General features: G+C 34.3%; 1 protein-coding gene across 1 annotated transcript in view; it reads left to right on the top strand.

The window, feature by feature from the left end:
- The first annotated feature begins 415 nt into the window (after positions 1–415).
- The window catches only part of LOC108675606 (nephrin-like), a 65,832-nt gene continuing 41,744 nt past the window's right edge, over positions 416–24,503 (top strand). The window contains exons 1-2 of the mRNA XM_047882211.1: positions 416–522; positions 8,717–8,922. Of these exons, the coding sequence (XP_047738167.1) occupies positions 416–522; positions 8,717–8,922 (313 nt within the window). The remainder of the gene's footprint in view (positions 523–8,716; positions 8,923–24,503) is intronic.

The raw sequence follows: 24,503 nt of genomic DNA, 5'->3' as shown, positions 1-24,503 counted from the left end.
CATTAGAGTCTTCGAGCATGGACAGACGAAGAAGCACTTGTAAAATCTCAACTGCACTCATCATGTGCTACATTAATGGAATAATACTGTGAGATAAAACGACGATAAATCGACGTATGACATGGCAGATATTTTTGTTTATATTTATCTCACTCCACGTTAAATTTATTGATACGGTAGTATAAAACGACATGCGGAGTGACTACACTTTTAATTTCTTTTTACGGGCCCAGAAATTTAAATTTTTTTAGAATTAAATTAATTATTAAATTAAATTAATAATTAAAATTAAATAATTAAAAATAAATTGAATTTTTTTAAATTTATTGATACTGCTAAATAAAACTACAATAAAAGTAATGTCCAAAATTATCCTTTTTTCCTCTCAGGTCCAGTTTCTAACGTGACTGCGGTGATGGAGAGCGAAGTGACGCTTCCTTGTAACGTCACCACAAACTATGATGACGACAAGCCTGTGCTCATCATGTTCTACAGGAACGACTCTGGCACTCCTATTTACACGTGAGTTATCATACGTGGCACTTCTATTTACACGTGAGTTATCCTACTTAACATTTTATACGTGAACGACTCTCCTTACACGTGAGTTCTTCTACTTAACATTATACATGAACGACTCAGACACTCCCATTTACACGTGAGTTCTCTTAATTAACATTATACGTGAACGACACACACTTCTATTTCCACGTGTATTCTCTTAATTAACATGTTATACGTGAACGACTAAGACACTCCTATTTCCACGTGTATTCCCTTAATTAACATTATACGTTAACAACTCAGACATTCCCATTTCCACGTGTGTTCTCTTAATTAACATTATACGTTAACAACTCAGACACTCCTATTTACACGTGAGTTCTCTTAATTAACATTATATACGTGAACAACTCAGACACTCCCATTTACATATTAGTTCTCTTTAATAAAATAGTGTGAACGACTCTGATACTACTATTTAAAAGTGAGTTTAACAAGTTTCTACAATTAAGAATGAATGGAACTCCTACTTATGAATTAAATTGTACCCTCATATATCTAAGCCACATGTTTAACGAGAATAATTCCATCTTTAATTTATAAGCTTGAAGATGGCAAGCCATGTTCTTATCAGGAGATTCAAATGCCCGAATTTTCTATCAATGTTTTTTTTTTCAAACCTGTTACCAATAAAGACTGTAAAATCGTTACTAATGAGCGTTTTCCGATATTTTTTGCAGAACATTACAATTATAAAGTCTCTGACCTGGCATGCTCAGAATAGCTTTGTTCTCAAACAATTACTAATTATTTCCGCTCAAATTGATTCCGATCAATACAGTGCTAAATTATTATAAATAAAAATAGATCGTTGTCTCTTATCATTGACTTAAGTAGGTGTCAATTATTTTCATGGTACCGATCACATACACGTTTCATTACAAATCACACACGCGATTGTTTCCATATTATAATTAAGATTTTCTACGTTATTTCTACGAAGACACAAAAAAAATCCCTTGTATATGCCTGCCTGTGTCGCGCTCTAAATGTACATCGGAAGGTTCTCTTCCTATGGCGTTTCGGGCTCGCCTCCAGGCAAACAAGATCCAGTTTATTGTCTAATGCACAAAGGGGTGCTAAAATTTAGGTCTTTTTGAGAAGCCGTTTTCCGTCGGGCGCGTTAAAACGGATCTTTGATGCGGCACTTGCCGCCCTGATCTGAGACTTTTCAGACTGATTTATTTCCAGCTGGATTTGGTGTAATCCACTTTGATCTATTGAGATATGTAGTCTGGGTAACATGGAAAGAGATGGATCAGAGCGCGTCGCTCAGTTGGATCCTAGTGGATGGATTTAGTCTCGAATTCGAGATTCCTAATGTTTTAGAATTGTTAGGATAACTGTAAATGCTCTTTTTCAAATTGGCGAAAATACAATGATGATAAAATGATTTTTATGTATTTTTGTATAATTTTATTATATGTAAGAATATATATGTAATGCCATGTTATACCATTAATTTATTAATGTAAACATAGCAATACTGAAGATACTGACAATTTATTTTTCGCGATTGAATGAGACATATCGGAATGAATTCGTCAATTTCTTTCTGGGGCTTAAAAAATAAATAGTTGAATTGTAGCGTGTTTTTTTCATTTCTTTGGCGAAGAATAATTAATGCAAAAATTCACTAAAACCAACAAAATTAATTTTCCAAAAAAAACATTTTCAAATTTACTTGACATTTGATACAAATATCGCCATCAGTATCCACTACTCCATTGCACGACATGAATCTCATGATTGAATTGCTTCTGATTTGAACGAAGGGATCATGCCAGACGATTTCTATGAAGTGATTTATTAAGGGGCAGTGACCGAAAGATCTATGGGCTCTCTGATCGATGGCCTGCAAGAAGGTGAAGGCTCCGCAGTAAATGGTGCGAAGCAGCAGCACATGACTGAGATCAAGATGCGGATTGCAGGCCTTTGCAATCCGCATGCGGATTGCAAAGGCCTGAATCCGCATGCGGATTGGATTGGATATATTGAAGTAATCCAATAAGTAATCCAGTAAATACTGTCCTTGAGATCGGATTTATTGAAGTTTCAGACCAAGATTGCTTTCTTTATTTACTGTATGTGCTGTGTCACCGCGCAAAATAAATTAAAGAGTTGTCTAAATCATTCCTTGTTTTCGATGATCCTGTTTTTTGTCACGTTTTATTGAGTCATGCAGTACGAAAGACAATAATTCGAGTAGTGTAAAAATTTACTAAAAATTAAATTATTTCATCATATAAAAATTACTTTTAGGGCACTAACATCCGCACGGCGACCAGAAGATCTTTCGATATTTTTCATAGAGAAATTTCAAGTTCAATTTCGACTTAAACTTGATAATTTCTAAGTTTGACAGATTCATGGGTGAATTTATTACTATTAAATATATAAAATATCAAATTAAAAGCAATTAATTGATGAATTGTTAATAAATTTACCACAAAACAATTGTTTGTGGATTTTATTAATGAACACTCAAAAACATAACCTCACCGTGACACTTTGCCATCAGAAATGCAAATAATTTTACCCTCTCCCTCCTAACATGAGTAACCGGAGAAATATTGTCACAAGCCTACTTTGCAAAAAAAAAAGTTCTAGTGAGCGCAAAATGACTTTCGCTGATGGTTACCGCCACGTACGACAACTTTAAAATGTTTACATAAACACTCAACAGTTTACATATAATTGTATGTTCCCGGAGAGTGACATACGGCGGTAGAGGGTTAACATTTGAACTCATTGTTTAAAATCTTTTCTACGCATCTTATATATGTGCTCCTTCTAAACTTTCTGAACGTGACAATATTTCCTGCGCAAGTTACGTCATCGACCAGGGCTTGGCTGTAGCTTACTTGCTACAGTAAACTCAGTAAACTTACGACTGTTTCCTGTACTATACATAATACAGCTGGGCACCAGGAACGGTGTATTTCCTAACCTGCTTTGTGAATAATACACCGCGGTAAAAGTATTCGGTTGCAGCTAATACGCTGCAAACCACAGCGGAATAAATAACATGAATAATGATTATAAATTTTCCGTTGCTGCCCGTTATATTCATTATAGAACTAAGTGCCATCAGGGACCAGTTGTTGTTTATTTAGACCGGCAGTACGAGTAATTTGCATAAACAAATGGGAAGAGATAATACGCTTCTCTAGCGCAGCAGCAGCGAAATATTGATTAAAAGCCTCACATATGTTAATTGAAGATATGGAATTCATTATTGTCGTTATTCCGATTATTATAATATATATATATAATAATAATAAACAATACAATAACAATATATACAATACAATAAATAAATAAATACAATATACAATACAATATAACGACAATAAATTCATTATTGTCGTTATTATTTATTGTCGTATTGTCGTTAAACGCCTTGCAGGTATACTCTGAACGCAGATTCAACAAAATATAATTTCTACACGCTCATGGAAATCCCTTTCGGAATTCATACTCAACTTCATAAAATATTTATTACATCATTCGAACGAATTGTTTATGTTTTTTGTCAACTTATTCGCGTGAAAATAATCATTTAACTTGAATTTTTGCCCGAGATGTCCTCTCTTTGCAATTTATGTTGAGTTCAGGGCTGCTCGGCCTCATTGGTATGATCACCACACAAAACTATTATTCATTCTTTCTATCGGCCATTAAACATTACTCTTCGGTCATTCTCTAGAACCGGTAAAAGTGAATTTGAAGATGAGTAAAATTTAAAATAAAATTTCGAATATGTCATATTTTTGGCTATATCACCACCAATTTACATTCCCTCGCATACATGTATCACGATTGTTAATTTATTGTCCAAACGCTAGTAAGTTTAAAATGAACACCGCTCGATATCGTAAATCATGAAGGGATACTCCTTTAAAAATAGGATAATTTTATTGGCTCAAGGCGCAAACGTTTGAGAAATGTATTCAAACTCATCCTACCACAGTTGAAAATCGTGCCCACACTTCCGTCGTAACTCTGGGCCATATTTCCCTCAGCAAGCCATAGGCCCATAAATTTTCGAACGCCCCTTGGAAGTACTCCTCACTTTTTCTGCCCACAAAAGATTTTACGCGAGAAATCCCCATCAGATAAGAACGACAGCGGGGGTCATTTTTCGCGAGCAGGAGACGCAAAAGCTCGCTATTTTGTCTCAAGCTAAGCATATTAATCAACGTCACTGGCTATTTATCCTGGACTAAAGACTTTTTGATTACTGCACGCATTTGCATGGCCCCGCCTCAAGCGTGCCAAGTTCGCAAGAAGTTTCTTGTGTCCCTGAATTTCTTCCTCTTTGTTTTAACGATTGTTCAAGTGATTGAATTTTTCTTCCAGTTGTATTTTAACATACGAGGCATTGTCTTGAAATCACGAGACATTTATTGTCTGACTATCAGTCGAAGAAAAGCAATAACAAAAATTTGTCCGTTAACATTATGATTGAAAAAAACTAGTTTTTTCACTTATGCCGTAATATGCGTAATATGTTCTCCCGACTTTTAAGACGCATCTTCAATAAATAAAACTTGTAGGAAAGAAGCGAAAAGGCAACGAAAATGAAAAGACATTAAGAAAATCTATTAACGAGGTACTATAACGTAACAAAAATTTCTACAAATTTATCGCTGCATCAGTCAAATCCATGTTTGAAAAATTCTTACGAAAGACTGTTTTGAAAAGTGGCAAATCTGGTTTTTAATCAACACATTGTTGCTAATAACTGGATTAACAGTGCAATCAAGTAATTTATAGCGATAACCATTAATAAACAATAAAATCTATGCGATCAAATGGCCTGAGTGCAGGCTATTCGACCATGACCTGGGGCCATACTTTCAAAACTCGCTAATTAGTGAACGTAAGTACTTACGCTCTATTTTCTTGTCTATGGTTGGTGCATTTTGATTGAAAGGGCGTCAATGATTGGCTGATGAACTTACGATCTCTTAACTTTTTTTGAAAGTATAGGTCCAGGACAATAAACTTAAGCACGATATGTGCGTTCGGTTCTGATGAGAATATTTTATCTCCAGATTTCTCCAGTTATCGCACGCTAACTGATCATCGTTTGGTACGGATCATGCACTCAGTGATCAAAAATTACAGATTTTTAATATAGCGGAGCCTATAACTGAATGAAAACTTGAGCTCATCTCCGTGATTGACAGCTACTGTGAAGAACTAAGTTTTTCACAGTAACCACTAATAAAAACTAATACGACTTACTGTCGTTGAAAAACTTTACGGGGTTTAAAGATGGAAATTTAATTCAAAAACTGATTTTACCATAAAAATTAGGTAAATTTAATAAAATTTATTTTACTTATTATTTGATTTGGGTTTTTCGAATAAAAGACAAAATTTTTATAAAAATATTTTCCTCATAGGAAAATCCCAAGCCGTGACTTTTTTTCATTTAGAATTTATTTGAAAAAGTACGAATGAATTCTATCGGATTCGGCTATTATTATTCAACGATAATTGGACAAATCCCCTTGACATTCGGTCGAAAGTGAATCTTTAGGTTTAAATCATTTAAATTAGGTTGCAATAATTAAGGATTTATTGTTTTTCTTCCTGCTAATTCGTTCAGTTTGCCGGTGAGAATCGTTTTCATTGCAACAGGTCAATACATTAGTTTAAAACAAGAAACTATAACAGTTTAATGTCGTCAATACATTAATAGTTCAAAATAAGGAGCCATCTAATAATAGCGTGAAAATACAACAGTTCTCAATACGAAGCCATATTAGTTATAGCTTGTCAGTACAGTAATTCAAACTAAGTATCCATCTTAATTATAACGTGCCAATACATATTGTTCACGCTAGGAATAGAGCGACTTTAATCCGATCTTCTGCCAACCGTCCGTGAATTGTTCCATCAATATTCTAGTGCATTTACGGAACAGCTTCAATAAATCTTATCAAGTGCCGGCATCTTCAGTATTTACATACTGTATTCATTTGTTCTCTCCAATGAATCAATGAGAATGTGTAGTCGAGTCCAAAACTAAGATTGGAAAGAGATTGAATGGAGATTATTCATTGACGTGTACACATCGATTACTCGTGACTTAGCATAAGAATTTCAACGTTCAACGGCGATTGAGTCCCATTTTGATAATAAATATCAAAATTGGACTCAATCGGCGTTGAACGTAGAATTTAGTATACCCATCAGTATTTTATATCATAGAATAAGATAGGAGTCACATACTATTTAAATATAATAGTTTTTGCCTATGCATTCCCTATAAAAAAAAAAGATTCTTCACATGGTACGTACGAAGAAGATAGAGAAGGATTCTGAAGAGATTTGGGGTTAAAATATTTATTAGGGCCAGGGGTAAAATTTGACTAGTGAATATGTTTTTTCCAGTCTATTTTCCTGAAAAACTTTAATTAATACCAAGAAATGTCCTGTACCGGACAAACTACCCAATTAATCCATTGTATAGTATTATATCTTTCTTGAATTTTCGTGCCGATTATTTGATCAATGAATCAAGGTTACGGTGGAATTTAAGTTTTATAATTAAGTCGTTTTAATCGACATTTTTTCCAAATTTCAGAAAGAAAAGAATGTAAGAAAATTGTTTCCGAGAGTTTTTAAAATGCTGCATAAATTTAGTTTACAGCGATAAATCAATTATGATGAACAATTGATCGATATATTTGAAAAAGCTTAAAATTTCATACGATAAAATTTTCAAGCAAAATTTCAAGCATTTATTCGTCTTATCCTAAACTTGTATCATCATCCGGTTTGCATTGTAACCGTTTGTATTAGTTTCAAAGCAATTCTACTTTACCTATGGCATTCCTTCAATTTTCGATCTCGTCGCATATTGTTGAGCAAGTTCAAACTTTACTGCATCCCTGTTCAATGTTGTTAACAACATATTTCACCCATCCTGTAATATTTTTCAATTATCATGACGTTGTCACACGTGACTGTGATTGGTCGAAAGTGGACCAATCAAGAAGCATGTACGCAGTTCTAACTTTTATACAACGTGGCTCTGGTAAGCAATTTAGAGAAGTTAAGGCCAGGGTGCAGTAGCTTGCTGACTGTCCAGGCAGTTTAAAGGGCAATTTTACTGAAACAAAAAGGAGCTTTCCCCTCGCATGTGGAGTTTGAGATGACATGTTTTATTCAGGACGGCACTCTGCCTTTTTTTGGACGCCGGCTTGAACTGGTAACTTGTTGTCCTGTGTTCGTTTGCTGCAAGCTTTTCGAGAGTAACGTGAGAGCATTCGTTAAAAATTTATTAGCCAAGTTTGTTCTAATTTGCACCTCATAATATCGTGTCGTGTAAAAAGGAACTTCAACTTTTGCAGGTGAATTAAAAATTTGGCAATTTCTATATTTGTACAATTAACTTTTATAAAAAAGGTGGACCATTGCTTCGGCCATGCATCCATCCAAAGAAAATTGGAGGAATTTCATGACGCAAACGTTTATCAGACAAGGGCCTCTTATTTTCGACAAGCTCAGTCGTTAAATATATCGTATCAGATTTTTCTACTATGTTTTTCTCGATGTTTATCCATCGAAAATGTGCGTTTTAATCGTGAAAGTAATAACTTTTTCCAGTCTGGTTTCAATGCACCAATCGGCGCGTTTGAGCTTTTTTGAGAGAGAGATTGCAATCAGGTTGCTTATAAGATGCCTCAGACAACCTCACGCTTATGCCTCGAATGTTTTGCTGGTGCTGGACAAAATACTGAGGAGAGCGTAAATATTCTTTGCTCCAAAGGATCTTTTACCATGATTTTTTTCCAACAATTCAGCTCAGTAGAATCAAATTTAAAAATAGATTTCAGCAAGTGATCGTTTTTTTATCAGCGCGTCATCAGCGACATAATTTTTTTTACGAATATGCCATTCGTTTCGTATCCCTAAGGATTGAAATATTTTGTACATATTTATAAATTTTCAACCAAACTTCTCATTGGAGGCTTTTTACGATGGACTTACCACCCACTGATTAGATTTAAGTGTTATCGCTCCACCTACACTAAATTCAATCAATAATCACAAAATGTTGTTAAATTTATCTAATTTTAAATTTATGGATTTATACTTCGTGCTTCAAATTTATTTTATTATCTATTCAAAGGGTGGATCTGCGAGACCGCAAGCGCAGTCAAGCAAAACATTTACCTCTACTGGCTCATCGCAACCGAGCAACTTTCGACCTCCACCGCGGTCGCTCCGGTTTGAAATTCCGCACTGTCTGGAGTACGGATGAAGGGCTGTACCGCTGCCGGGTGGACTTCAAAGTGTCACCCACGCGCAACTCATGGATACACCTCTCCGTAATTGGTAAGTGAATTGGAAGTTTATTTTGTTTACAATTCCGCACTGTCTGGAGTACGGATGAAGGGCTCTACCGCTGCCGGGTGGACTTCAAAGTGTCACCCACGCGCAACTCTTGGATACACCTCTCCGTAATTGGTAAGTGAATTGGAAGTTTATTTTGTTTACTATTCCGCACTGTGTGGAGTACGGATAAAGGGCTTTACCAACGCCGGGTGGACTTAAAGTGTCGCCCATGTCGCAACTCTTGGATACACCTCTCCGTAATTGGTAAGTGAATTGGAAGTTTATTTTGTTTACAATTCCGCACTGTGTGGAGTACGGATGAAGGGCTTTAACAATGCCGGGTGGACTTAAAGTGTCGCCCACGCGCAAGTCTTGGATATACCCCTCCGTAATTGGTAAGCGAATTGATATTTTGTTTTGTTGACACCTGAATGACTTGAATATATCTATGCCTGACAGGTTTCAAAGTGTCACCCATATTCAGCGCCTGGAGAAATCTGTCCTGAAAGTTTATGTCAATTTTAATTTAAAGAAACTGATTTGGATTAAATGGGTATATTAGAAAATTTTCCCATTTATTTAATCTTCGTCGATAAATTAGTTTTGTCGCCTTGTACATGTTTATGGAAAATTATTTGGGAACCTTTCTCCGCATAAAGTTCATGAACTGAAATCTCGTGTTTCGAGAAGTGACATGTTTAAAATGATCTCAACGATATTTAATTTTAATTAATTTTTCATCAATCTATACTGTAATCATTGTATAACTATGACTACAAATCAATATTAAATGAACTCTCGCAGGAGCTTTCATTCACAAGAGAAAAGGAAGAAGGGATGCTTTAATGTGATAAAAAATATTAAATTATAATTTATGATTGAAATTTTGATTCTACACTTTATTAATAATATAAAAACCTAATTGCTCAAACCAATTCTGTTTTTTACGCGATTTCTTGCTACTGCCCACGAAAGCAAAACTTCAGATAAAACTTCATATTTCTGTAGTCAATTGACGGAATGGGCATTTAGCACATCTGCTTTATGATTGAATTAATGCCCCTTCATATTAACAGTGTTGTTTCTTATTTCGAGGATGGTCTACTAGATGTATTTTTCAGAGATATTCATTCAAGTTTTAAAGCTTTATCGCACGTGTACATAATTTTGACATTTACAACAATTTTATTTCGACGTTGTTAAAATGTCATTACAACAAGAAAATGAGTTATGAAAATTGAAATTTTTACTGAATTAAAATCTTTAATCAATATCATACATATATGAAATATGATATTACTGAAATGTCAAATATTTATTTCTCATAAATTGCAACATATGACCGTTTAAGACATGCCACATACTTTCCAAATAATAACAACATATTGAATTTAATGGACAAAACGTGAAATAGTTCCTAATTTAATTTAAGCTTATCAACTTAGTAGCATAACCTTAGAGGACAAGAAACTTATTTTTTTGTCGTTACTAAATCTCTCGTCTGCATGAATTTCTGTTCATTTGACGTTGTCAATGTCCATTAGAGATAATTTTATGAATGTTATTTTAGGATTGTATAGAGTTGGCTCCAATTTCCATTATCTTTATCAGTAAGTCCATAATGTTCTGCTGTACACACATTCTTTAGCAAACTACTTCAACTTGGAATCTTGACCACGTAAAAATCTTTATCTCTTCCTGTGATTTCTCTCTCATACAATTTTTCTCATTCATATGAATCCATTAAATGCTTATTTGATTTTTCTCGTTATTCCAGCACACAATTTATCTTTCAGGTAATACCTTCATGGGCGCCATAATTTTACTCCATCTTTAGTCTTAATAAAATAAAATAATTCTACTACGACTGGTAGCTTTTACCTCGTTTGTTCAATGATCTGGAATATTTGAGTAGCTGGCTCTTCTTATTGGCTTTTGGTATCGGCTCCCTCCAGTATGAGGTCCGCCATACATTACTAATCCTATCCCCGAAGTTGGGAGCTAATAGACTTTATCTTTTGGCAAAAGACACCCTTTGGAAAACTTATAAAGATCCAAGGAAGATTTTTGCGCAATGTGCCGTGAGGAAGTGAGAAGGATAAGTCGTTATCTCTCTTTTTCTTGAGTCTGCCTTATCTTCTTAGCAATCCTAGCTCTTCATAAGATTCTGTGGCTTCCATTCAGTAGGGATTTGTAATCCTTTCTGTCCTAAGGTTTCTTGTGAATTATTTTCAAAGAATTTATTTCTACCCATGAATTATACCCACTTGCTTCTACAAAAACGTAAATTTTCTGACAAAATTTTGAAATTGCGCCAAATTATTAATATACTTGCCTCATTTATGATTTTTCATTCGGTTATTTGAAACATCACAACGTCAACGCCACCAGAAATTTTACGTACTAGACCATTCTCTTTCGGTGACGCTCCACAATTTTCCCCCAATTTCGACCCGCTGTTTATTTTTGCATGCAATGACGTAGTCAGTTTTTTTCTAGGGCTAAGGCCTTCAATTTTGCCTGATGACGCCGGGGCTACGATTGTCGACAAACGCTCGTCATTTGAACGTTTAGTGAGGATCTTTCGCTGTTTTATGGCCGAGATAGCGTCGCTTACGGAATGAGCAATTGTTTGCTGCGAAGTCGCTTGTCCTCCACCAAAGCAACTTGAACATTTTACTCGGATAAAAAGAAAAGTCAATCTAAGGGAAAGTCACAAAACCAATTTTTATTCCTTTCAGGATGGATATTGGATTTATTTTAAAATATTTTTGACAAAATAGGCATTTAATGACGGATTGAAATGAAATACGTTAAAAGGAAATGCATATTTACACACGGTGCTGAATTTTCCACGTGGCTTAATGCATATTGTAGAATTGCTTCGTTTCTCTGAAAACAAGTCACCAGGGAAATTTCAAAGCAATTAAAGTCGATTTTCCTGCAATTAATTATGGTTCTAATTTTTTACATGTTGGTAAAAATTGTCTGTGCTAAAATGTATACATGCGAAATTTCAGGCTGCGTATGACTTTAATTTATTTTCAAAAGCAGAGGTGCTTTTTTGAACAATTATTGTAATTTGTTAATACATAAAAGTTTCACATATTTCTCAAATATCAATAATTGAAGCCTCAACTAATTTCATCAAAATTACATCCAATTCATGAACCGCTATCGAACGAATAATATATTAAGATTTAATTTGTTTTTCAAGTTGACAAGGGACTTCTTAAAATTTGTTGTTGCGAAAAATTTTATCTCGACGAATAATGACTTTCATCGGGTTGAAGATCGTAAGAATTAAGCAAGATGCTAAACAATACCTGAAATTCATTTCGCTAGTCTTTGCAGCATGAACCCAGACCATGAAATCTTTGATTAGAGAGAAACTTGCTTTAATAATTGAAGAATTAAAATTTTAAAGTTTTATTATGAATCTTGTTGAAATATATAGTAAGTAGAATTAATAGGTCATATTGGCTAACTGAGGACATATTTTTTTATCCACTTCACGTCGCAAGATATAACTTCGAGGAGACTTTTGCATCAAGGAAATTTCGTAGAATTGCTACATTTAGCTAGCTGGATCCAATAATATTACATTAATTTGTATTTTTTTGTGCGCGATCGAATTTTTGATAAGGTAAATTTATTAATATGGCTTTTATTTATTACTTGAAGTAATTTAAGGCTGAAAATTAGAGAAAAAATATTGGCCAGCAAAATTAGTCGTTGAATAAAATTGCGATCCTTTTTTGCGAGCCCCTGCCAACCATTTAATAAAATATTTATTAACCTGCTATATAAGTACTTATATCATCAGTCTGCTTATATCGCAAGTTCACAAGGAATTTAAAAGCAAAGAAAACGCCAAGAAAATTCACCATATCGATATTATCGTTAAACGTTGTCTCAATAATGCGTTTAGCTCATATAATCTGGAAATAGTAAATCGCTAGGATTTTATATTCTTGTCGTACCCCTAGGACTAAGTTGTTCATAACTAGTCCTGTTTATTTCGATATAATGTTAGGTCTTGTTTAGGTTTTATGTCTGTCTTTGAATTTTGACTTTTAAAGTGATTTTATTCATTTTTAGTTTAGTCGAACTGATGATGGAGCTGGACTCCGAAACGTTTTCAATATTGATATGGTGAATTTTCTTGGCGTTTTCTTTGCTTTTAAATTCCTTGTGAACCTGCTATATGAGACAACTGGGTGCAAGACTTGCTAAACTTTCTTGATATAAACAGGATAAATAAATAACTCATACAACATGCGTTTCATCTTGTACAAGATGCAATTTTTTACAACTTCTTGCTCCCAATAAGCATTTATGCTCCGTTTTTACTACCGCGGCTGCATTTTTTTTAGTCTTTGGCCGTTCGTGTTTCTGAACATTTTGGCGGTACAGTCTTTTTTCGCACAGTGTTTCTTGTTATGTAGCATTTGTTGGAGTCTTGCAGGGCTTAAATATCTTTCCTATTTTGTTTAGGATATTACAGCAGTTTAGTGCTATTGCTACACCATTGTGATCTTGTAGCATTTTTAGAGGCATTGAAAATTTTTGCTTCATTATTGAAGTCTTGGGATACTGGTGGGGATTTGCTGCGTTTCAGATGTTTTGTTGCATTATGGCGATCTTGCAGCATTTCAGATGTTTTGTTGCATTATGGCGATCTTGCAAAATTTCAGATGTTTTGATACATTATAGGGCTGTCTTACATCATTTCAGATGTTTTGTTGTGTTAAAGTGGTCTTGCAGTTTATCAAATGTTTGTTTTTCTGCATTTTGACGATCTTGCAGGATCTCATACTTTTTTAATTATGAAGCAGTTCAGTTTTTTTGCAATATGGCGGTGTAGCACACTTTGAGGGCTGGCTCATTAGTAGTCAGATGTTTTCAATGTGTCAGAAATTGGGACTTGCACGGTACCATTTTTAATAATTTTTGTTCAGTGTGAGGAAAGGATATTAAGTTTGAAGTGGTTTCCGCTGCTCTCATTATTCAATCTATTTGAGAACTCGGTAGATTAAGATGAGTTGAAAAGGAGTTTCGCATCTTCTTCTACTACAATCGTTGAAACCATTTTTAGCATCATTTATAAGATGTCTAGATTTGCCACTTCAAATCTGAAGAAACAATCGAAACTATTACACTTTCAGATCTCAATATAGCTTATTATATTTGATGAAACTGAATGGAAATCTTCGTGATTTCGTTATCCAATATAATTTATTATATTTGCTGAAACGTAATGGCGAGTCAGAGCAGAGAGAATGTGGGAAACTTTTTGCCCGCTGAAAACCCACCGTTGATTTCTAGTAGTGTTCACCCTCGGTAAAAATCTTCTACTGCTCCACTTGGTGTTAAAAACACCAGGAATCATTCCCAAATGAGAATTTTGATGAATATTTCAAGCGTAATTGCCTAATTACGCCCTCCTAATTACCATGATATTCTAATTAGGGATATAATTAGTACTGATGTTTTACGTAGGCTATGGGTAGTTATACGTGAGGTGTCTTCAGGGGGCCCCGTATCCAGGCTTTATCTCTGTGCAAACTTTCACTTGAATGTTGATTGAACAATTTTTCCAGACCGGTTTTTGTACGGAACAAATTGGAAGCTCCTCTGGATAATATGACTGGAATTCGTATGAACCCGAACAACCTGCATTCTGAAACCTTTTTTGCATATTAATTTGGTTTTGATTAAAATGTTGGATTTTCTAACCTAAATATGGTATGGGAAATAAGCGGTTGCCAGATGAACGAATAGGCAGGCTTGATTCAAATATTAGGTTTGTTAAAAACATTTTCTACTTATGTTTGGCAACTTATAAAAGTTTATTAAGTAGAGTTTCAACGAAATTTTGAAATTGTATATCATGCAGAATGCTTGTTATTTAATACTTTTCCAACATTACGAATACATGAGCACACGCTGATGTCGCTATCATTTATTGTTCTTCGTTAGATTTTGCAAAATAGAAGCGAAAATATTTTTCAAAACATTGTACTGTATTTTTTGTTTAAACTTAATTTTTCCCCAAAACCTCACGCTCTTTGATGAACAAATTAAGTTTTTGTGCGTAAAACTTAAAATTGCAATCCATCAGCTCAATAATTTTTGTTTTCATTATACTTATGCATAACTTTGTGCCCATACTCTACTGTTCATGTGCTAAGACATTGCTGTATAGTATATACCATGAATATTCAGTCATTTTTTATTATTTATTTCATTTAATTTATTGTCAGAAAGTTACTGATTTTTAATGCTTTAAAAAAATGAATCCCCACTTTAATGAAATTCTGGGTAATTTTCTGCCATCATTGAATTTTTTTCTTTTGCATTACCTGCTGTAACTCGTGAACAAGACTTACATGCACTTAACAATACGATCTGCATCTGAGTTTCAAACTGAAATCATGTAGTTTACTACGTTATTATGATTACGAGAGGTTAACAAAAAAATAAATTAGTGATGAAATTTATTCAAATGAGCATTTTCTAACAGATGATTGGCATTTATTTTGGATCTATGCCCGTCTGCAAGGAATTTGCGATGATTTAGAAAGATTTTCAATATTACAATTTTGATATTAGACGTCTGGAGCATTTCCTTTCAAAGTTGTTTATTTTTACAGGTATCATGGATATTTAATGTACAATAATATGATGCAATTTTTATTAGTATTATTATCAATAGTGACGTTGTTATTATTATTATTAATATTATATTTACGCTCAGGTAAATTGCAGAAATGCTGATGTTTAAATTTCTCGAAGCTTCACTGAACTTGGCTTAGTATCCCAAGTATAACTTTAGTATTGCATATATTCGCTCATCATTGCAAATTAATTAGCTCCACTAAGAGATTCCGTTATGATATTCCATGAAAATTCATTTTAATTATTCTAAATAGAAATTTGACTTTATTAATCTGCACATTTTAAATTTTGCCTCAGTTTTGAGTGAAAAATTATGTTGCAAAATAAATTAATTGTTTCGGTCGCATTTAATGTTACTTTCATGACCCTAAAATATTTTTTTCACACAAACTCATTGTATGCGCTGTAATGAAAGCTTGTCTCCAGCGCCTCATGAAACAACGATGTCTTAAAATGTGGCTTGCTAGGCCTATAGGCGTCTTAAAATGTGGCTTGCTAGGCCTATAGGCGTCTGAAAATGTGGCTTGCTAGGCCTATAGGCGTCTGAAGTGATGAAGCTCCTACAGGCCTGAAGGGTATACTCCCTTGTGTCTATCAAACAAGTTTTCGTCTGAACTTTCATGAGGGCGAAAGTTGTGTGCCTTAGGTCCAGTTTGAAGGGGAATTACTTCTCCGATGAAAAGCGCTTAGCCTTGAGGTCATCTTGAGCTCATTAAGTCTGTAGTTAGGATGAACAAGAAATAGCCAGTAATTTTGGCTATGATAATTTTCTTACCTACATACTCATTAAGTCTGTAGTTAGGATGAACAAGAAATAGGCAGCAATTTTGGCTATGATAATTTTCTTTCCTACATATATGGAGGTCAGTATTAGTTGTATTTAGCCATCAAAATTTAATATACTTAAAAGGTTTATGCTTAAATGGTATTATGATTTGTATTCAGTGTATAATGTCATCATGTCAATTTCCATCAAAGTTTAATAAGTGGAGTTACAAATTATTGAAAAGAAAATTACAATAACATCGTTGATATATATTTACAAATTAATATTATACTAATATTAATATTATTAATATTAGTATAATATTAACATAACCAATGGTAATTAACACGATTTTTTATACGATATTGTAGAAAATCAGCAGTATTATGTTACTTTTTACATAAACATAAGGAAATAGAAGGGAATGGTGTGCTTAATTAAGGTTATGCATCTGCAATTACATATGTCATTTGTAGCAAATAGATAAAATAAAGAAATCGAATAAACATAGATGTTTGGTTTGAAAGACTAAATTTTGATTGAGAAGAGGCTTTAGGCATGAATTTATGGTATATTACTTGCAATTGTTAAATTCATTATGGCTAGACAAGAATAAATCGAGAGCCAAAATGTCCTAGAAACCCAGAAAATTTCGAAACTAAATATATCACATTTCCACTAAGAATTTTCGCTCTGCACCAGGCGTACAACTTTTTCCCAGGCATCGTTTTTTGAGGGGAATATTATATTTACCTAATTAATTGCCAATATTATTTTAAGGATTTCGATTATTTTCAATATTATACAGCTCAAGTCAATTATATGTTCATTTAGTGTCGTTTGAATATGAATTTGATCAGAATAATTTCTCATTTTAAATATGTTAATGGTTGCGATTATATCTCTAAAAATGTTATCATGATAACTCCAAGCCCATTATTATCAAGCGAGTTTTATAACAAGGTAATTATATATAAATATCATATATTATAAAAAACATATATACGAACATAAATTAATTCCAATTATATTGACAGAGTTCGATTGGTGATCTTTTAACATGTACAAATATAGTATATATAACCCAAAATTTTTCGTATTACCTTTTTTTACGGTGCGAGAAATATTATCAATTTTCTTGGGTATCTGACATCGTAAACCTCTAACGTTTGAGCGTTAACAAAACAGGTATCTCCAAAGTCAATAGTATCCTTCCCAATAACTGTTATGCTTAAACGTTACAAGTTGACTTCAAAAATTACTTCTTCCCGAAAACTTCCAATTGGAGCAGACCTGTAAATGCTCCTGAGATACCATGGCTATTCGGACCGTTCTAACAACACGATATCCTTGAGATTCAACGTAACCCAAAAGCAATATCCATCCAAAAATTGGTCCGATTGAACTGTTTCCGCGTTGTCTCTTTATTTATTTGTAATATACACACACAATATTACACAAATATTATCTTTATCGGTCGTTGGGCTTCAAAACCGCAGTGTTTCCATTTCAATGCCAATTATAGGAAGCAATTCAATTTAGAATGGCACTAACAAAACTATTCTCGATTTTGGTGCTCGGGCTACAATGCCCGCTGGAATTTTATTTGCTCCAGTAACAATATTGTAGTTAAATGTTCGTAGCAGCGCTTCTCGCGCTGCAGGTCCAACAAACTGAAACGAGGGATAACCAGCGTAATGTTTTTATTGATTCAACCTTGTCGACTGAATTGCCTTGATTCTGAATAACCACACTTAGCTTGGTGCGTGATATTCCCTTGTATTTAGGTACAAATTGTTCAAAATTCACTATGGATGGGTTCTATAATGATTAATGTACCAATGTGTAGGCATGTTGCTTCTTTGCTTCTATATATAATTGATATATTCTTGCAATTAAGTTTCAATTCTTGAACTTGCGATATCAAAGTGTTTCAGTCAGACAAAATCAATATTGATTTTTTAGGAGACTCGATATTTTAGGGAATGGCTTTTCCTCCTCGATGATGAAAAAGCAAATTATTTAGTCATTGTCTGCTTTTCAAGCTAAACTCACCAGTCACAGACGAGAAATCCACCGCTACGTGCACTTGGGACGATACGTGTACTCATGCGAGTTTTGATAGCACGGCCCCTGTAGCATCAAGTGAATTGGACGTCATCAGCAGCCATCTTTGGGGTTGCTCTCTTCAAGCGCTTGTCTCATTTCTATGTTAACGACCTCGTTTATCGACAAACTGCAGATGATGGCTTAGACTTGGCCCTCAGCAGTCAAGTTCTAGTTCATTATGCGTTCAAAGTCGACCCGTTCAATACAACGTGCAGGTTAGAAAACTTTTAAGTGTTTTACTAAGTAAAAAAGCACCTTACTTCCTAAATTTGAACGCCTTCGAATCAACAAAGGCTAAAACAAACATAGAGTTTTCGTTTTTGACATGACTTCAGCCAGGCAGAAAATGCCCCATTTGCTTCAATTGCAAGCTATCAAACTTTGACAAAATAACGTGCGATGAAAAACTTGCTCGGCCAACTTCCTGAGGAATTTAATGTCCATGGCTGACGAAAGAGAACTGGCAAGATGGACTTTCGGAAGAACCTACATGCTTGGAATAATTTAGAGAGCCTTTGAACTGCAGTGTTGCTTTTGCACATGTTAGTTTCCGAAAGAGAAACTCTTTTTATAATAACTTTTTGTTGTGATAAGGTTGCAATATCTTGTCATTATTTCGTAGCTCGGTCTGAAGTAACGAAAGATTTATTCACATGGCTGGTTAAATGAAAATAAATGAGTTGCATATTAGCTCGTTAAGAAAAAAAAAACTGCCAGAAAAAAAGACATAAATCGGTCCAAACTGACACAAAACCATTAACATTGGTAAAATGAATTTTTCCTTAGGGACAATGCATTTTTTCGGTGGCAAATGGGAATTTAAATTTCCAGTATTCAATTCTATATCCTGACAGCTTCTCCCTGCGCGCGCAGAACGCAAATTACAGTGAACTTCGGGGCAGAATGCGAGGCAGAATAGGAGGAAAGTCTTTATTGTTTTATGACCTCAGGCGTGGACTTTACTTTCATTTGAGTGACGAAGCTCCGTTGACGACACACTAGCTTCGTTGGGACTTTAAGAGCTGGCAACGTTGCATAGAGTTCAAGGAGGAAAGTATTGTTGAGAGAGGATTTATCGTTAATGAAGAGTTTGCTGTCTTTAGGGAGGATATGGTATTGATAGGGGAGAGATGGGGCAGTATGGTATGGTTGAGGGAGGATTTATCGTTAATGAAGACTTTCCAGTCTTCAGAGAGGATATGGTATTAATAAGGGAGAGTTGAGGCAGTATGGTATTGTTGAGGGAGGATTTATCGTTAATGAAGAGTTTGCAGTCTTCAGGGAGGATATGGTATTGATAAGGGAGAGTTGAGGCAGTATAGTATTGTTGAGGGAGGATTTATCGTTAATGAAGAGTTTGCAGTCTTCAGGGAGGATATGGTATTGATAAGGGAGAGTTTAGGCAGTATAGTATTGTTGAGAGAGAGAGTTGGTAGTCTCCAGGGAGGATGGTATGGTTAAGGAAGATTAGCGGTATTTTTAAGAGTTAAGGCCGGGTAAGTTAGCAGTCTTCAGGGATGGCGGTATTGCTAAGGGAGAGTGGCAGTATTCAGGGAGAATGTTATTGTTAAGGAAGAGTTGATAGTCTTCAGGGAGGATGATTATGTTGTTGAGGGTATAGCGGCAAATAAAGCATCAATAAAAATTAAAAATGCTAACTATAATAATCAACTTCAAATGCCCAATTACAATAATATAAAAATATAAGCCGTGTGTTTTCTAAGTAAATGTTCTAGCTTGTCTCGAGATTCGGACTTGGATATATTTAACAGTACAAAACAAAATATAATGCAAACAAGAAAAATCAATAATAGGCCATGATTAATCGTAATTATGAACACCTCTAAATACCACTACTGAAGTGAAACAGAAAATTATCACAGAATAAACAGATGAGATAATAAAGTAACGTGCATCTCAGTGATGGAGCGCACAGCAATGAAGAACAAAAGCAAGGTGACGTGAGAGTTCACTCAACACTAAAATGAAAATACATGTAACCTAGCTATTAATGAAACAATTATTGCACGGCGTTCCTTTACCATATTCAGGTAGAGTCGGCAGTCTTCATTGAAGGTAGCGTTGATCCGAATAGATCCGAAAATCTCGCGAGATCATTGAATTGTTGAGGGATAGTTTATTAATGGTCTTAACTAATCAAAGAAAAAACATTTTAAAATACAATCACATACCTCCCCGATTTTAATGTTTTCTCAAAACAGTAAACCCGACGGTCATCAGCATAATTTTTCAAGGTCAGCATCAGTTCTAGAATTCAATTATTTTAAATAACGACCGTTGATGTGAAGCTCGAGTTGCTTAATGTGATTGTCTCATGAGGCGTCGCTATGTAGGCTATGGCTTCATAAATTACGCTCATTTCTTTTCAGGCTGTCATAGCCAGAAAAATCTACGGATGTTCCTCATATCAGTCGATTACTTCGCGGCCGACCGGCCGAATCAGATCTGATTATTATAAGTATAACGCAAGTTCTGACATGTTTATTAAGCTCTAAAGAAGAGATTGGCTTCAACGGCCTTTGGGTAACTTGGTGCCATTTTCTCGGCGGCAAGAGAAGTGATTTTCATGAATTCTGTTGGGCTCTTGGTCTGGAAATATGTAGAGAAGCTCCCATTACTGGAATTGCTCTTGGCACTGGAACGTTGCTCTGCGTTATGGAAATGCCCTAATAATTTCCATGAAATATTATATAAATATAACACAAACTGCTCCATGCAGTACCATTTATAGGGTTTTATGTCAAGGCAGCCTATTTTTTAGCATCGTTTACTGGGGAAAGTTTAGATACATGTAACTGTATTTTAGGTGTTCACACTAGTAAATGTAATTTGATAATTAAAACACGCAAATCCTCACAATTTTAACAGAATGGGCCAAACTTTTGAAGCTTCCCGACTAATTACATGCACTTGATGACGAAAGTTTGGATTTACGCTCTAAATGACCTCCATTCAGTTCAAATTTTATATTTATATTTCTAAAAGATCTTCCGCAATAAATAATTGAACTACCAAGAGAGGCTGTAATGGAAATTCGATAACAGTTATGCGCTGTAACATAATAATGCATTTGTTAGAAAATTTGTTTGACTGTCGAACGAACGTTTTCCGTTTTACGTTTTATGTTTTTACTATGTTGATTACTTAATTTAATTGGAAACCAAAAGTGTAAAAATGATTGCCAAGCAACAACCTCCATCGTGTTTGAAAATTTATTGTATCAATTTTCTCAATTATAGTATAGCATTTACAATATCGTTAGGGTAAAATGGATCGAATGGCTTTAAGTTTTAACGACACGGAGGAAAGCAAACGCTTTTTGCTAAGGTTCTCATGGCTTGAACCTTCATTTTTTGTCGCACTCCACTCATATGTACTATTATTTTCTGGCTGAATTGCCTTTATTCGTGAGTGATTTATCAAATTACGTATTAATACACTGCACTTATTGACTTAAAATTGGCGTCTAATTCTTTTTCCCGCCACATTTATTTTTCAACGTCTATATATAGTAGTCGTAGTTACAAAATTACCTCGTCTATTGCCTAACCTACAACGTGACATTTATCTCATTGCCTTTATCTCTATGATCCCATTGCATTTCTCATGGACGCCGTTGCCTTGGTAATGCCATCGCATCCATCTCATTGCATTTATCTCGGTGAAGTCGTCGCATTCATCTCATTGTCTTTATCTCCGTTAGAGTCGTCACATTCATCTCATTTAATTTATCTCCGTGGAGTCGTCGCATTCATCTCATTTCATTTATCTACGTGGAGTTGTCACATTTATCCCTTTGCATTAATCTCTATTACGTCATCACATGTCTCATTGACGCTGTCATCTCTGTAATGCCATCGCATTTTTCTCATTGCCTTTTTCTCTGTGAAGTCGTTACATTCATCATTGCCTCTATTTATGTTAATTCATAATATTCATCTCATTATCTTTATCTCCGTGACGGAGATAAATCAAATGCATTTCTTATGTTATCATATTCATTTCTTCGCTGCCGTTTGCTGATGCCATCTTCTCAGTGCCATGTGTCGGTTATAATGCCATGCCACATTAGGCAGGATGGTGCCACTGTAGCTGTGCCATCACAAGCAACGATCTCGTCCAGACCAAGTGGTGTCAAATACGCGTCCTGTGTGGCTTATAATAACATCACCCAGGGTTATATTTTACCTAATTGATTAGGTAAAGTGTGGTGTCAAATACTTGTTCTATGTGGCTTATAATAACATCACCCAGTATTATATTTTACCTAATTGATTAGGTAAAGTGTGGTGTCACATACGCATTCTGTGTGGCTTATAGTAACATCACCCAGGGTTAAATTTTACCTAGTTAATAAGGTAAAGTGTGGTGTCAAATGCGTTCCCTATTTGGCTTACACGAATAATAATATCGTTATCCCTGTCACATGCTGGATATATACTTAGCTAATAAGGTTAAGAGTGATGTTAAATGCCATCCTGTGTGGCTTAAAATAACGTCATATAACGTGCATATATAACTTAAAATAACGTGCAATTCTATCAATTATTGGTGAATATTTTACCAGATTTATTATTTTATTTGTGACAAGTGTTGCTGGAAATTTCACCTGACCGTATATTTTATATATGCATTTGTTTAATATAGTATAATATAAAATATTTAATAATTAATATTATTAAAAATTAATATAATCAATCAATTATATATGTTAGGTATGGTGTCATGTGGTGCCAAATACTCTGGTTTATAGAGACGTAAAACAGGACTCGTAATAATGGATATTTTACCTAACTTAATATTGATGATGTGTTGTTGTGAAATACGGGTCCTGTACGGCTCTTAATAACTTAACACTTGAATGTGTTGCTAGATATTTTAATTAACTAACTAGGTGAGGCGTAGTGTTGAATACTCATTATATGGGGGCTGTGAAATACGGGTCCTGTTTCTCGATATTTCACCTAACTATATTATTATATAACTATATATAATATATTTTATATATATAACTTATATAACAATATTATTTAAGGGATAGTGTGAAGTGCGCATCCCATGCACTAAGACAGCTGAATTAGTCATACTGTACAAATGAACATACACTTTCTCCACGTAACGCTGATGCGCCCTTTTTCCGGGTCTAAGTGGGTCAGAATGACCCAAACATGTCAAAAATATCCTCGCTATTTGAACAGAATCCTACTTAGTTCTCTGAGTGTGTGGCTTATAGTAACGTCTCCCATGACATGTGCTGCTGGATATTTTACCTAATTAATTAATTCGATTTAATATAATTAATTAATCTAATCTAATTAATTAATTTAATGTAATTAAGCAAATCTAAGTAATCTAAATAATTAATCTAATCTAATTAATTGATTTAATTTAATTAATTAATCTAATTTAATTAAGCGAATCTAATTAATCAATTAATTAGATTTGCTACCGAATTTGAAAAGTGATTTTCGGAAACATGACTGGGGGTTTCATTGAAGAGACAAAAGAATTAAGGCTTTGATGATATTCTTAATCCTAAATATATACGTAAAAATGATTCGACTTTGACAATTTTGTCATCTATAATTATTGGCTTTCAGTTGATGTAATAAATATAAGGCGCTTAATCTAGTCAACTAATTATTATCTTGTCTATGCATTTTAAGATAATAATAAAGGGTTTAAATTTTGACTTTGTTTGAAGTAGACTAAATTTCAGAACAATCTTTGAACTGCAAACTTTATTTCAGCTGCACGTTTGAAGTATTTTTTGACAGTATTTATTTTTTAAAAGCACCTGAGGACGCCGAATCAATGTAAAAAATAACTTTGGAGCAGTTCTGTAATTTCTATATAATTTCATATACAATTTCAGCGAAAATTACCCATTTGAATAACGTAATTTTTATACTCATTTGATCATACACATCAAATTGGAAATGTTGGTAATCTTATCGCACAGAATTTTATGCATATGCTTTTACCTAAAATAACAATAATTAGT

The sequence above is a fragment of the Hyalella azteca genome, unplaced genomic scaffold (genome assembly GCF_000764305.2).
Source record: "Hyalella azteca isolate HAZT.00-mixed unplaced genomic scaffold, Hazt_2.0.2 contig9910, whole genome shotgun sequence".
Lineage (NCBI taxonomy): Eukaryota > Metazoa > Arthropoda > Malacostraca > Amphipoda > Hyalellidae > Hyalella > Hyalella azteca.
The sequence above is the reverse complement of the archived record's forward strand: the minus strand, read 5'-3'. Positions and strand labels throughout refer to the sequence as shown.